The sequence below is a fragment of the Hyperolius riggenbachi genome, chromosome 8, assembly GCF_040937935.1.
Source record: "Hyperolius riggenbachi isolate aHypRig1 chromosome 8, aHypRig1.pri, whole genome shotgun sequence".
NCBI lineage: Eukaryota > Metazoa > Chordata > Amphibia > Anura > Hyperoliidae > Hyperolius > Hyperolius riggenbachi.
The window spans coordinates 161071779-161087942 of NC_090653.1; the positions used below are offsets into that span (position 1 = coordinate 161071779).

The window sequence follows — 16164 nt, forward strand, 5'->3', positions numbered from 1 at the left end:
CGGCAATCGACAGATACCCTAATTACCTGTGCGTGGGCTATAGCATTGCTGCTGTAAGAGCTCCAAACTCAGGCACTACGTGGCACTCGCCATGAAACCCTGCCTCGTGCAAAGCATGCTTAAAGTGCTCCTGAGGTGAACCTAGCATTAAAAAACAGATTCTTATCTAAGAAGAGAGTCTCTGGATCCTGGTGAGGCTTCACACATCCTCCTGGCCCCCACCATTACCGCACGCAGACCCCCAAAAGAAATCTGACAAGAGTGAGCTTGTTGGATTTCTGATTATGACCGTGCTCCTCTTCATGCACGAGGGTGGCTATACTGTGCCTATGCAAGTACAGCCGTGTCTGTGCACAAGCAGACAAGTCCTACCACTAGTGTCCTTCATACAGATAAGCATGCCACGAAATAGGAGGGGCTGCCCAATCACCCCTAAGATTGATTGATTCTAATGCCAGATCTGGCTGCATCTGTGTATACTTCCCTTACAGCAATATACCATAGCAATATAATGCAGCAACTGCACATTTTATCTAGTTTTAATATTTATTTACAATAGAAATATATTACAAAATATGTCATTTCTTTCTTACCATAGACATTTGTAATTAGTAATTAGTTAAGGACGGTACTTATATACTTACAACTTAGGTGGCCCGAAACGATTGTGGTCACCTTTTCAGTGTATGTACAGGTGCACCTTGATACCCACAGACCCATTAATAGATGGGCATGTTAGAAAACTATCACTTTATAATTATTATATACTGCCACAGCCACTAGCAGCTCCCTCCACCTTAACTCTGCTCGGCAGATAGAGATGAGCGTAATGACGTAATTACGATTTCGCGAAATTTCGCGTAATTAGTGTAATTACGATTATGGCCGTAAGTACATAATCGTAATGAAGGAGGATTTCGCGAAATTTCGCGTAAGCGTAATTTTCGCGTAATTTTCGCATTACAATGGGTATTTGTTCATGCTGTAATTTCGCATTAAACGCTACCGTAATTTCGCGTTAAACCGTAATAATATTAAAAAGCCGCCGACTTTAAGGGTTAATAGCAAAGCCCCCTTAAATGCTAAGAGCCTCAAATTTGGAGAATATATTAAGGAGATCAGGAGGAATAAGAGGAAATAGTTTTTGAGAAAATCGATGTTAAAGTTTCAAAGTAAAAATGTATACATTTAAAAACCCGCCGACTTTAACGGTTAATAGCAAAGCCTGCTTAAAGTTTAGGAACACCAAATTCCTAGGGTATATTAAGGGGATCAGTGGGAATAAGCGGAATAATTTTTTTTTCAAAAAGACCTTATAGTTTTTGAGAAAATCGATTTTTAAGTTTCAAGGGCAAAAATGTCTTTTAAATGCGGAAAATGTCAGTTTTTTTTGCACAGGTAACAATAGTGTATTATTTTCATAGATTCCCCCAAGTGGGAAGAGTTTTACTTACTTCGTTCTGAGTGTGGGAAATATAAAAAAAAACGACGTGGGGTCCCCCCTCCCAGACCTCTTTAACCCCTTGTCCCCCATGCAGGCTGGGATAGCCAGAATGCGGAGCACCGGCCGCGTGGGGCTCCACACCCTGACTATACCAGCCCGCATGGTCCATGGATTGGGGGGTCTCGGAAGGGGAGGGGCAGCCAAGCTTTCCCCTCCCCCTCCGAGCCCTTGTCCAATAATAATGTACAAGCAGCTGTCAGGTATCACTAATGGTGCCCATAGATGGTACAATTTTTTCATTTTTTAGATAATTCAGTTTGATTATTCAGTTAGATCGATAAAGATTTTTCCAACATGTCCGATCGGATTTTTATTGAAAAAACAAGATAGTTTGTTTTTCTTGATTGGGGGAAAAAAAAATATTATTTTTGACTTTCATTCTATTTGATCATTTTGGACAAATAAACGGGAAAATCTAACGTTTTTATTGTACCATGTATGGGCACCATTAAGAACATCAGCTCTGCAAGTGAGGTAATTTCTAGCCCACATAAATCATACTGTACACTAGTAAACCAATGTTATGTAAAATAAATATAGCAGATATGGGATAAAGCGAAGAAAGGGTTAGTTCAGCTTTCCTTGAAAGGAAACCAGAGCTGTCAGGGAAAGAAGGTTTGATACTCATCCGCGGCTTCCTCCAGCGGCAAAGGCATGTCTGAGTCCCTCGCCGTCCTCCCGCGGTCTGCCGTTCAGCCGCGATCAGCCCTGGTAACTGGCTCAGTTGTGTCAGCCTGGGTCTTCTACACAGCTCTGATACACTTTAAGTGTTAATGCTTTAAATTAAATCTGCCATTTCCTTCACTAAAATAAAAAAAATCTGCCCTATATACTACAGATATGCTAATGGTGACCAATAATGATCCAATGTTTTTCATCCAATCTTACCAAATGTATGTAGCATAAGTGAATATATTGAATGAATCATTTAAGCACTCCCTTATATTACATAAAAATGGTTGAAAAAGTTTGGAGCATTAGTGGCCACCAGACCCAATCCAGCAAGTTGCCAATCATGCTAGAATCACACACTAAGATCAGTAGTTCTGTTCCACCCCTCAAAATATCGTCTCTTGCTATCCATGGCGGTGGAACCGTCGTGGAATACTCACTGTCTTCTACACACAGATTGCAGCTACCTTTGGTCCACAACTAATGTTTATATACAGTGTGCCTCGGTCTCTCATGTGATTTGGAATTCTGTAGTGGTGTCCATATGTACAGTCCCCAACTGTGAAGACACTTATTGACTGAGTAATAAACAGATATTGTTCATATAAAGCCCCGTGTTCTATGTTCGGTGGAAGTTGCCAATCACGCCGCTTCTGCTTGCTCAATGAAGACTCTGCTGTACAAGATAAGCCAGTAGTCATGTGTGTCAGAGGCTTAATCATCATGTGACTGATGACTGGAGTGCTTTTGGTGGAAGTATCATCATTATCACTACTACAACAGGGGCGAGAAAAGGGGGGTTCTGCCTAGGCTTCAAAAAAAAAAAAAAAAAAAAAAAAAAGACAGTAGTATAAACTTCTACACAAATATTTCCCAGAATATATTATCCTATTCCCAAATATAAAAAGTAATTAAGTTAGTTTTGTTCTTAAAGTGGACCTGAACTCTTGCACAGGACAGAAGGAAAACAGAGAGAAATGCACTTGGTATGTATTTAGAGTGTTTAGCCTCTCTAATTCTCCTACGTTGTAATTTTATCTCAGCTGAGTCAGCTGGCTGCCACAGCAGAGCAGCTAATTAACACAGGATGTTAACAATATGTCTGTTTCCATGAAAGCAAGAAGTAGACACACTGCAGATTTATTGCAGGATTTGTATCAACTGTAACTGATTACAGCCTTTTCTCTAAACGTTAGTATGTTGTTGCTTATCTTTTATAGCAGAGAGGAAGATCTGAGTTCAGGTCCACTATTATAACATGATGATCGCAGCAATACAGGGGCCCTTATTTACAAAAGATAGAGCGCAATGAAAGTTCTGTGTAATCCAGCAGACCTGGAGTGGATTCTCTTTAAATGGTCGGTCATCGGGTGTCAAAAATAAGCAACCCTAGCCTGTTTCATAACAGATCATAGTGAGGACCGCTTTTTTTAGACACATGTACACCTGCCATGCAAAATATTTACAATAGATCTCCACAGTCCTAGTTTATTTCAAAATGTTCTTACAGCAGGCGAGTAGGTTACTGCAATCACAGAACTGCTACTTCAATCACCTCGCATGGTCTGATATGACACAGGTGAAAGGTATATATTTACCCCAGGTTTGAAGAATCACACAGACTCTCCATTGGTCTCTATCCCTAGTTAATAAGGGTGTGTGCTTTAAATGTTCTCTCGAATGTGTATCACCATCACAACCTATGTAGCATTCCTGCTGTATTCTTACATATTACTATATGTATCATCTGCCTTTATGGCCATGGTCCAATCAGTCTAGTCAGTGGGGTGGATTTACTAATGTCCTGCTCAATTGAAGAACTTAAATGATCCAGCAAGAAGTTGCTGCCATTTGATAAGTGTGCAACTGCACAATTCATTAACCTTTCTGAAATCCTCACCACTGTGCAAAGGTTAGAATAGTTTGCCACCTAACTTAAAACAATAGAAATCTCCAGTTCAAGATTGCCAGACCACTCAAGTTCTTCAGTGTTCCCCACCTCAGTAAATGAACTGAATAGAACGCTGCATGCATAGCTGACACAAGAGCGTCACAAAATAGTGAAACCTGCAGTGTGCGAGGGTCAGTCCCGCCAGTGCTACAGTTTGGGAAACACTTCAATAAATATTAGAAATTAAACAATAAAACAGAGCAGCCAAAATACCCCCAAGTCACAGATGGCAGCAGAAATGTATGAACAGTATCAGTATGCGGCGCTGCACAACTACTTCCATCTGATCAGCACAGTTCTGCAGAATAGTTTAAAGATACTGGAAATTCACTGAAAAGTCTTTAACATGTTCACTCCACTCCATTTTTAGTGCTTCCCCTCTAACACCAGTGTTACGTGATGTGGAAGGGATAGTTATGGTGCAAAGCACATCAAAGCAGCTTCAAGTAATGTCAAGAGACCAGGTTTTCGATCTTCATCAGCAGCACCGCCTCCGACTCTGAAACGTATACAGGTAGTACATGAGTAATGTAAAATATAACAAGAGTTTTCTTGCATAACATATAATAACTTGTCATAAATTCATATAAATAATGTAAAAATAAAATCTGTGATTCTGTCTTTTCCCTTTATACAACCTTGGCAATTCTAAAGGACCCGTTCAAACAGAGGCAGTAAAAAGGGTGCTGCAGGCCCCTTGGAAAGAAGGCGCCACCAGAGGCGCCCATTATAAATTCTGCAATTAGCGGCATTGGGAGGAAATTTGGACACCTGGAGTTGACCGGTAAAATAGCAAGTGCTTCCTGCTAAGTAATGCTGCAATTTGCATAGCCGGAAATTTGGGTGACACCGGGTGCCCAAGTTTCCTCCCACTGCAGCTACTTGTAGCTTTGCAGCGCAGAGGGTGTAAAGGTTTAGGTTTTGCGATATTGGGGGGGGGGGGGGGGGGGAGGGATTTTACCGGTATTCTACTAGCGGCAATTTCCTGCTTCCTTTTTTTCCAGGTACCTTTATTACACAGATGCCTGTTCAGAAGCCTAAACACGGTTTTCTAGCGCCACACACTGTTAAAAGTTAGAGCTTTCAGTCTTTTCAGAGAGATTCAGTCTGTGCCTGACCCTTGCAGAATGAGCAGTGAATGCTGCAATCAAGGGTGCAACAACAACAGCCACACATACAGACAACCAATTCCCTGCCCTCAATGCTTCTGGTCATGTGAATAATTTTAATCACTAAGCATGACTGGGTCATGCCCGGAATTGGATTTGGCACATACAATTGCTCAGAGTAGAGATAAGACGTATGGATAACGATACAAACATGGGAATATAGATAGTAAAACAAGCAAGACAGGAGTACAAATTAGTAATTTAATAAACAGAAGTACAAAAGGAGAACAAAGGGTTCAGTTCCAAACAGTTTTACACTAGACAGTCCATTGATCTGACAGCTGCAGCTTTATTGGGAGTAGAAAGTGATGGGGGCAAGGGCTAAAGGTGAAATGGCCTGAAGGGAGTTCAAAAGGCTGATGTGAAAGGGGAAAAGGAGTTTCTATGTCTCAAAGTTCAGGTGGAGATGGCTGAAACCTGTGACCTGAATGGAGCAGACTGAAAAAGCGGTGACCAGGGTGTGAGGGGGTCACTGGCAATCCTCAGTGCTCTAGATCGTAGTCTGGAGTTGTGGAGGAGGTTGAGCGATGGGAGAGTTCTTCCTATGATTTTCTCCACTGATCTGATGGATTTGCAGTTGTTTATGTACAAGGAGTGCAGAATTATTAGGCAAGTTGTATTTTTGAGGAATAATATTATTGAACAACAACCATGCTCTCAATGAACCCAAAAAACTCATTAATATCAAAGCTGAATGTGCTGTGTGTGCAGGTGACTATTACGGTGCATAATTATTAGGCAACTTAACACAAAACAAATATATACCTATTTCAATTATTTATTTTTACCAGTGAAACCAATATAACATCTCAACATTCACAAATATACATTTCTGACATTCAAAAACAAAACAAAAACAAATCAGTAACCAATATAGCCACCTTTCTTTGCAAGGACACTCAAAAGCCTGCCATCCATGGATTCTGTCAGTGTTTTGATCTGTTCACCATCAACATTGTGTGCAGCAGCAACCACAGCCTCCCAGACACTGTTCAGAGAGGTGTACTGTTTTCCCTCCTTGTAAATCTCACATTTTATGATGGACCACAGGTTCTCAATGGGGTTCAGATCTGGTGAACAAGGAGGCCATGTCATTAGTTTTTCTTCTTTTATACCCTTTCTTGCCAGCCACGCTGTGGAGTACTTTGACCCGTGTGATGGAGCATTGTCCTGCATGACAATCATGTTTTTCTTGAAGGATGCAGACTTCTTCCTGTACCACTGCTTGAAAAAGGTGTCTTCCAGAAACTGGCAGTAGGACTGGGAGTTGAGCTTGACTCCATCCTCAACCCGAAAAGGCCCCACAAGCTCATCTTTGATGATACCAGCCCAAACCAGTACTCCACCTCCACCTTGCTGGCGTCTGAGTCAGACTGGAGCTCTCTGCCATTTACCAATCCAGCCACGGGCCCATCCATCTGGCCCATCAAGACTCCCTCTCATTTCATCAGTCTTGAGATATTTTTGGCCCAGTCTTGACATTTCAGCTTGTGTGTCTTGTTCAGTGGTGGTCGTCTTTCAGCCTTTCTTACCTTAGCCATGTCCTTGAGTATTGCACACCTTGTGCTTTTGGGCACTCCAATGATGTTGCAGCTCTAAAATATGGCCAAACTGGTGGCAAGTGGCATCTTGGCAGCTGCACGCTTGACTTTTCTCTGTTCATGGGCAGTTATTTTGCGCCTTGGTTTTTCCACACGCTTCTTGCGACCCTGTTGACTATTATGAATGAAACGTTTGATTGTTCGATGATCGCGCTTCAGAAGCTTTGCAATTTTAAGAGTGCTGCATCCCTCTGCAAGATATCTCACTATTTTTGACTTTTCTGAGCCTGTCAAGTCCTTCTTTTGACCCATTTTGCCAAAGGAAAGGAAGTTGCCTAATAATTATGCACACCTGATATAGGGTGTTGATGTCATTAGACCACACCCCTTCTCATTACAGAGATGCACATCACCTAATATGCTTAATTGGTAGTAGGCTTTCGAGCCTATACAGCTTGGAGTAAGACAACATGCATAAAGAGGATGATGTGGTCAAAATACTTATTTGCCTAATAATTCTGCACTCCCTGTAGACAGAGAGAGAGAACAGGCTCAGTGACAGGACACAGCCTTGCGGAGCCCCTGTGTTTGTTACCCTTGGTTGAGAGGCAACATACACAAGCTTAACTTGGGACCTGTTGGTCAGGAAGTCTGTGATCCACAGGCACAGGGTGGGATGGACACTCAGTGCTACGAGATTTTTCTGAAGTATGTGGGGGCAGATGGTGTTCAAGGCCAAGCTGAAGTGTAGTAGAAGGATCCTGACATATGAGTTTGATTTGTCCAGGTGGTTGTTTGTGAGCTCCAGGCAGATGTTGATGGCATTATTGGTGGATCTGTTTGCTCTATATCTGAACTGGAATGGATCCAGTAGGTTGAAGTAGAGAGCTTGAAGTGGGGCAGGATCACTCTTTTGAAAGTTTTCATGATGATGGATGTTAGGGCCATGGGCCTGTGGTTAAGGTCAGAGGTTCCCTGATTTTTTAGGGACAGGCATGATAGTGAACTTTTTGAAGCACGAGGGAACTTTGCTCTCCTGAAGGGACTTCGTGTAGATGGAGGTGAAATGGGAGCGAGCTGCCATGAACAGGTTTTTAGGTAGGCTGGTGACACACCATCAGGTCCAGAGGCTTTCCTGATGTTCAATGTTGACAGGTGGAGTAGCACATTGGCCTCACTCACAGCTGGAGGTGGTGGCCTCAGGCCTAAGACATTGTCATCAGTGGTTGAGGTGTGGGCGGATGAGAACCTGTTTCGCCATAGGTGCCTCCTGAAGGTGGGAATGACGTTGATAAGGGAGTGGTCTGAGGAGCCTAGCGCTTTGTAAGCATCTTTCAGCACTGTGTAGCAGTAGTTGAGGCAGGGAACACACTTGACTTTCAGTTTTCCGCGCGCGTTTTTCTGCATACTTTTTCTGCACACTAAGTGTGTTTCCATGCAGGAAAACGTGCGCGTTTTTTCACAGCAGCTGATGTAATTGATACAGAAAACTGCCAAAATGTGCAGAATCAGGATGCAGAATGTCAGTTTTTTTTCTGCGCGCGAACAACACAGTAAGTGTGCACTAGCACATTGATTAACATGAGTTCTCAGTTTTTCTGTGCAGAAAACGCGCACGAAAACAGTTAAGTGTGTTCCCTCCCTCAGAGTTTTCAAGTTCCTGGTGGGTCAGGCCAGATGCTGCGAAGGTTGCTGGCGAAGGTTGGCCCTAATAAAGTCACCCATTCATATTGTGCAGGGGGTGTCTAACTTCAGCGTCAGGTGGAATGTACACCCCTACAAGGACGCAGGAGGAGAACTCCCTGGGTGAGTATTTCGGCCTGCAGTTGACAATTAGAAGTTCATGTTTAAAAAGGACCTCCACAGTAAATAAGAAAATCCGGCAGCCTGCATGTAAAAGAAAGTTATATTTACCCAAGAAGCCTACCTTACTACAGTAAATACCTCGGCGTTTTTCTCTGGGGAGAGGAGGCGGGGCCAGGCGCCGGAAGTCAGGTGATGCAAGGACTTCGGGACGACATCGCGGAACAAGGCTTCTTGGGTAAATATAACTTTATTTTACTTGCAGACTGCCGGATTTTCTTATTTACTCTGGAGGTCCTCTTTAAGGGAACACTTCCTGGCTAGTACTGATGTGTTAGGGCACCATGAATGGCAGATATAAAAACAGATACCACCGCCCTTCTTTTTCCCTGAGAGGGCAGTGTTTTGGTCTGCCCGGCAAAGGCTGAAACTGGGAAGGTGAAGGGCATTGTCTGGAATGTCGTAATGCAGCCACGTTCATCCAAAAATTTAGGAGGGGACTTTTAACTGCAGAAGCCTCAGTTCATACAAAAAGAGTAACATTTAAGTTCTTTGATTTCTAGATTATCAAGTGGTACAGGTAGCCCCTGACCTACAAATTAATCAAGTAAACAAACGCCTCATACTTAGTCTGTCTTCATTTGCACGTTTTTTTGTTATTAAATATTTTTGTTATCGTTTTATTTTGTTACTAGTAGACCTACGCCCGTTTGAAAACGGGCTCTAGGTCTCTCTTACTGCCGCCAGTCAGCGCGCACCCGTCCGCCGTGCACCCACCAGCCGCATGCACGCGCACATCTGCCGTCCGGCCCGCACCCCCTGGCCCCGTCCTTCTCCTGTTCCGGCGGCTACACATGCACAGTAGCCAAAACACATGGGACACAGGGACAGGAGGATGACGCAGGGACAGTTAGGGTTTTATTACTTAGAATTTTACAGCAGTGTATAAACTTTTGCAAGCAGTCTAAAACTCAGTCCAAATATAGCGCTGTCAGAAAGTGAATCATTTATCCATACGTTCCAGTAAGAATAACACATGACGCAACTTACAAACAAATTCAAACTGGAAACAACCTCCTGGAACAGAACCTGTTTGTATGTGGGGGACTGCCTGTAATTTTAGATCTTTATTGGGTGATGGACTTTATCCTTTTGAGAGTATGCCTGTTGGGTGGCTCTGATTTTCATCCTGCTATTCACATTCATGTTGTCATGTACCTGACTGCCTTACAGCTCACTGCAACCCTGCCCAAAAAAAGTGAAGCATAAAATGGAGAAACCCAGCACAGAAGAAAGGAGCAGGGTTCATACTTATCCTTTCAGCTACAGAACTATTTCCAGTAGTTGTGCATCCGTTTCCGAATCGGATGTGGCACCTGTGCTGCTGCAAAGCTGCAGCCGAATCATTATAGGGATACTGCTAAATGCCATCCAGAATCACACCGGCAAGTGATTCAGACAGCATGTAATTGAACAGAATAGGCCGTGTTTCCCCATCTGGCTCGGATGCAGAGAAATACTGCATGTTCGTACCTATTGGAAACGACCCATGCTGTCATGATGGACCAATTAGGACACTGCTAACAACCAGAGACCTACAGTACTTTGATTTATACTGTATATACAGACATGCACACAGCTGTAGGCTAGCAGTTCCTCTAAAAAACTTACTAATGGAAATATAATTCTTTATGAGAATACACGGGTGGATTCTGGCGCTCGATTCTGCGACCGATTGTTTTGCCCGCTCGATTCTCTTATCTTCCGCTCGTTTTTCTTCTCTTTTTTCAATTCACTTCAATGACAATTTGAACGGTGATCGGACATGTCAAAAATTATCTAACCACCGATCTTATCAGCTCAGAATCAACCCGTGTAATCCCAGCATCAGACATTCTCTGAGTATCTAGCAAGCTGCCAGCCTCACAAATCACAGCATCAGGTCATTTGAAAGGACCTTATCAGAAACACGTTTCTGCAATGCTGATAGCCTGGGGCAAAACTGATATTTAACAGCACCTAAACGAACAAGAAAAAAAAGAGGAACTTCGAGGTGAAAAGACACTGACAAGCCACAATTATCGTCCACATAGGCAATGAAGATCTTTCGGACGACAATCTGTATTAGTGGGTAGGAAAAGATGATAAATGATCATTTGCATTCAAACACTGGTGTGCGGCTACCTAATGTAATCCTGCTTCCTCCAGTTTGATCTACTGTTGCGGTAATGATCATCTCATATGTTACTACCTTCGAATTGTCCATTTTGTTGTACATTTATCACACTGTCATCAGTGATCGTTCTTCTACAAACTACTGGTGTGGTGTGTGTAGGGAGTATTATATGTACCTTGTATGGGCACTGTTTGGCTGTATTTTCTACCCACACATGGACTGATTAACCACTTGACTGACTGAATTAGATTCCAGATATTTCAGTGCTTTAGGTATTAGAATGTGACTATTTAGTGAGTTTGGCATCTAGTCACTAGCCCCTTAACGCAGATCTAACGGACATATGTGCATCATATATGACAATTGAAATCATGTTACCTTCTTCCTCTTCTTTCCGTAAACACATTCTGCAAAACAAAATAAAAATTAGTTCAGGCAAAGCACCAGCAATCATTCCACTTCACATTGATTTGGTTAAAACACTTTCCACAAACAAATAACACTCTGATGTCAGTTCTCATGCCATATTATAAAGTAATGCAAGAAATGTGCCAACCTCAAAATGTGGTTCCAGCTCTTAGAAGAAGTAAAACTGGAGTGCATTTAAGGACCCCGATGTCATTCATTCTCTTATACTATATTTTTTTCCCTTTGCTTTTGTACCAGGCAGGCATTGCACCATAGAAAAACATGTCTCAAGTAATATTTAACTTACCTTTGAAGAACAAATGCCCATATAATATGCGCCAAAGCAACAGCATCCGCTACAATCCAGATGATGAGGTAATTCACTGGATCCTGCAAGAACAAAGAACATATCGCACTATTAAAAGGAGGAATACGCTGGTTTATGAAATCTTGGTGCTGACATGACCAGCAGCATTTATATACTACAAAAGATTACTTTTAAAAATAAAAACACTATTGAATGCAGATAGAATGCCTTTAACCACTTCCCATTCTATGACAGGAGTTTTAAAACCAAATTAGCTACTCTAAAGATTCCTGGACTAAAAACTGCTCGATTGTGCATGCACCTCTCTCTCTCTCCCCCCCACATACACACACACACTCATGCCTGCATGTGTTTAAAGTTAAAGTGACAGTGTACCATTAAAAAAAAAGTCCGAGATCCACGCTGAGGCGCAAGCCTCCGGATCTCGGCGAGGCTCTGGTGTCAGTGGAGCGCAGAACGTTCAACTCCCATTAGCTAGTAGGCGGACACGTCCTCAGTACGCGCTCCGCCGCTGTAAACAGTGACAGCGTGGGGGCATGGTGTGTCAGCTGACACGCCGCTTAGCAGTTGGTTGCTATGGATTCCCTTTATGTTGATTGGTTAGTCCTGGTATAAAAGTATAGTGAACGCCCTCAGTTATCACCCGTGATAGCCTATGCTGGGCTTGTTGCCGAGACTGCGCTCACACCAAGTTGCCTGTCTTGCTGCCGACTTGTGTCTGTCTCTTGACTAGCTTCTTTCAGATTGCCTTATTGTTGCTGACCTCTGCCTGTCCCTGTCCACGCTTCTCTATTAGATTACCCGTTGCCGACTCAGCTAGTACCAGGATTTCCCTGATTGCCGTCTGGTTCGAACCCTGCTTGTTAAAAGGACTTCCATGAACGCTTCACGGACTGACTCTGGACGGTTATTGACCACGCATCGGTTTAGTGATTGAATTCCTCAGCCACAGCCTGCTATCTTTGCCATCATCTGGACTGTCTCAGCCTATAGGCCTCAGGTGTAATCCGTTTTTTTAGCCTTGCTTTCTTGCGCCGACTGAGGGGAATCCACCAGACACTGACGTAAATATGAATATCAAGAATTTATTCGTCACCTGAACAAACTGGTCACCTGGTAACCGTACAACCCAAAAGCAGTAACTCAGAAATATATATATATATATATTATTGTGTATATATTTTTGTCTTTGTTATTTAAGTTCCACATCAGATGAAACTCCAGCTTTAAGCAAGTGTAATACTTGGATGTTAATCTCTGATTGATTCTTCCTCTTTATTTGGCGCTATTTCCTTCAACTTCAGTTTACTTTCACAGGATGCATAGTAACTCAGTAATAATATCTTCCCTTTACTCATACCTCCCAACTTTGGAAGATGAGAAATAGGGACACTTAAGCCACGCCCCCTGTCCGGCCTTAAGCCACACGCTAGATTTTGCAGAAGGGTGGGAGAGGGTGACAATGGGCGGGACGAGGGTGGGGAGGAAAGTGCTAGTGGGTAGGAGGAGGGTGCCAGTGGGTGGGGAGGAAGGCGCCACTCTGCATGGGGAGTAGGGTGCCAGTAGGTGGGGAGTAGGGTGCCAGTAGGTGAGGAGGAGGGTGTCAGTGGTTGGGAAAGATGGTGCCACTCTGGACAGGGAGGAGGGTATCACTCTGGGTGGGGAGGAGAGTGCCACTCTGGATGGGTAGGAGGATGCCACTCTGTGGGTGGGTAGGGGGGTGCCACTCTGGGTAGGTGGGGAGCAGGGTGCCACTCTGGGTGGGTGGGGAGGAGGGTGCCACTCTGGGTGGGTGGGGAGGAGGGTGCCACTTTGGGTAGGTGGGTAGGAGAATGCCACTTTGAATTTGGGTGGGTAGGAGGGTGCCACTCTGGGTGGGTGGGTGCCACTTTGGATGGGTGGGTAGGAGTGTGCCACTCTGGGTGGGTGGGTAGGAGGGTGCCACTCTGGGTGGGTGGCACTCTGTGGGGGGGGGGTGGATTGGAGGGTGCCAGTGGGCAGAGGAGGAAAAAAAAAAAAGATCAAGGCACCAGCCACGGATAGCCACTGAAGTGTAATGCGGGGAGGGGGGCTGACATCACTCCTTCCTCCCTCTCTCTCCATCATGGGCCCCTCTCGTGAATCCCCTTGGAAATGCAGAGAACGTGCGGAGCAGGCGTTTAGTTTACCTTTCCATTCCGGGGGCCGGCTTCCTACTTCCTGTTTCGCATCATGGGAAACAGGAAGTAGAAAACCGGTCACCGAACGGAAAAGTAAACTAAACGCCTGCTGCGCACGTTCTCTACATTTGTAAGGGGACTCAAGAGGTGGGCTCATGATGGAGAGGGAGGGAGCGAAGAGTGATGTCGGCTCCGCTCCTCGCATTACACTGCAGCGGCCATCCGAGGCTGGTGCCTTGATCTTTTTTTTCCCTCCTCTGCCTGCCGGGACACAAGGGGGGTTGCCCGGGATAGCCCCCCAACCGGGGACCGTCCCGCTGAATCTGGGACAGTTGAGGGGCTTGCTTTTACTGGTAGGTTAGCAGACCTGGTTGAGTGTAACTGACAGATTTCCTTCTCTTAAATATTCTCTCTTTTTCTTTCTTCACAGCCTTGCACTTTGGCATAGCATCTACTACTTTACATTCACTTTACTATTGGCTGTTTTACATAAACTGAGGGATCAACACAGTCTGACAGGCAAATGACTCAGAATTCTAATCACAACTGGCGGATGAGCTTAGACATACATTGAGGGGTTTCATGGAGGCTATACTCTAGTTCAAAATTACTGCGATGACACTTGAGCAAAGTCTTAGTTTCTCAGAAATAAACAGTGCTGTGTTGCAGAAATAAACTGGTTCAGCATAATGAAGTCACTGTTCCTTTAAGTTCATCACTGACCGGCAGATTCAAATTAGCCACCTTAATCAGAGGAAACAATTCAGTATACTGCGGCTAGCAGCCACTCTCTTCAGGCAATTAAAACTGAATTCTTGCCCTTTTCGTCTTGCTGACTACTACTCTGATCCCGGACTGTGGCACATTGAAGTAGCAACACTCATACTCATCTGGCTCATAGCTTCTCTGCTCTATCTTTGGTTCTGGCTCTGTGTGTCTCTTTATCTGTTCCCAGCCGTCGCCATGTCCTTTCTCTTTAAGGTACTGCGCCTCTCTGTGTCTGGATAGCTGCCACCGGAGCCCCTCTCTGACATCCTGAGGTAGCTGCTACGGCTGCTGTTCTGTGGGCCTCCTCTCCCCTCGCTCACCGCCGCCTGACTGACTGCATAGCTCTGTGAGGAGAACTGGTTATAACCAGTTCCCTCAGCCTATGTCACGCGCCACCTCCTGTCACTGCGCTCGTGCTGCCTCTCGCGCTGTTTCTGGAAGCTTTCCCGCTCTGTATCTTTGTTGCTAAGCGGCTGGCAATTTGCATGCGACTATATCCTCGCGTGCGCCTCTCATGCGTCTATTTGGTTCTACAGTGGCCAAGTTCATTTTTAACAAGTGAAATTTCGCCACACAAGTGAACATTCAACACAAATGTCAATACATAACCAAATAATACTTTGTACCCTGAAAGGGGCTACACAAGTAACCAGACAAGCCTGACAAAAACCTTTTTGTGAAGTGTTAACCCCCTACCTAATTAAGCCCTTGCATCACCTATACTTGGCCTTAGGATTCATGGACACCTGTAATGGCTGCAGCCCATAGCAATGGGATGTGATCACTAGGGCGACAGCTTGAGTACTCGAGAGCTGCAGCCACTAAGGGAGTGCTCTAGAGGTCACCCGGCAGTGTTAGGGAGTCTTGCTTAAGGATAAAAGTATGTATAATTTGAAATCTACTATACTTTAGTTAAGCCCCTCACAGACGTCAAATGGCAGTTTCTTGCGCTGAGGTGATCCAACTGCATTTAGAACTATGTTTATCTAAAATACATACAAACGCTAGAGGTTTCACTGTGATCATTTCAGGGGACAGTCTAGTGTTAGTACACATTTCCCACAATGATAGATAGCATTCCCCCTCTAAATGACCAACACAAATGACCATTACTGTATGGTGCGCATTGCTGATCATTCTTCCTCCCTACTTCACAGAATAGGCTACTCCACAGCTGACAAGAAGCACTTCTATGATGCCAAGGCAAAAAAAAAATCTATTTTTCAGACAAAAATGATGCCTCATCAAATCAAATTTTCATGTAATCATGACATCATTTCTATACACTGCTTGGGCAGTTGCGGTTTGCTACTTGTTAATAATTTACGATTGAGCCTAACCATACATTTTTCTTAGGACTGGTTAGAAAATAAATTGTCTCTAGCCCTTGTGGCCAAGATTTTGAGTTAGGGCTGTTGTTCAAGAATCCTAATTACTGAGGAGAAACTAATGGCCACCAGTCGGAAATGATTAATATTAAATTTCTAAAAACAAACGGGTCAGACCTGCAGGTGAAAAGCAACCAATCTGAATTACAAGGTTTGCAAGGTGTTACAGATCTCTGCAATGGTTAGCCATAACAGTCCATATGACTGGAGATTGGGGGTGGGTAGGGGGAGGGCTGCCAGTATGTCTGTAATTTATCTCACTCATGGATTGTGCTCAGAGATGGTTCATCCACAAGG

At 44.0% G+C, this 16164-nt stretch overlaps 1 protein-coding gene across 3 annotated transcripts in view; it reads right to left on the reverse strand.

Moving 5' to 3' along the window:
• Positions 1–527: 527 nt before the first annotated feature.
• Positions 528–16164, reverse strand: part of GDPD2 (glycerophosphodiester phosphodiesterase domain containing 2) — a 161512-nt gene continuing 145875 nt past the window's right edge. For all 3 annotated transcript variants that reach the window (XM_068247629.1, XM_068247630.1, XM_068247628.1), the window contains exons 14-16: positions 11532–11614; positions 11195–11223; positions 528–4626 (exon numbers count right to left, since the gene is read on the reverse strand). In XM_068247629.1, coding sequence (XP_068103730.1) covers positions 4580–4626; positions 11195–11223; positions 11532–11614 — 159 coding nt within the window. In that variant the 3' untranslated portion in view covers positions 528–4579. The remainder of the gene's footprint in view (positions 4627–11194; positions 11224–11531; positions 11615–16164) is intronic.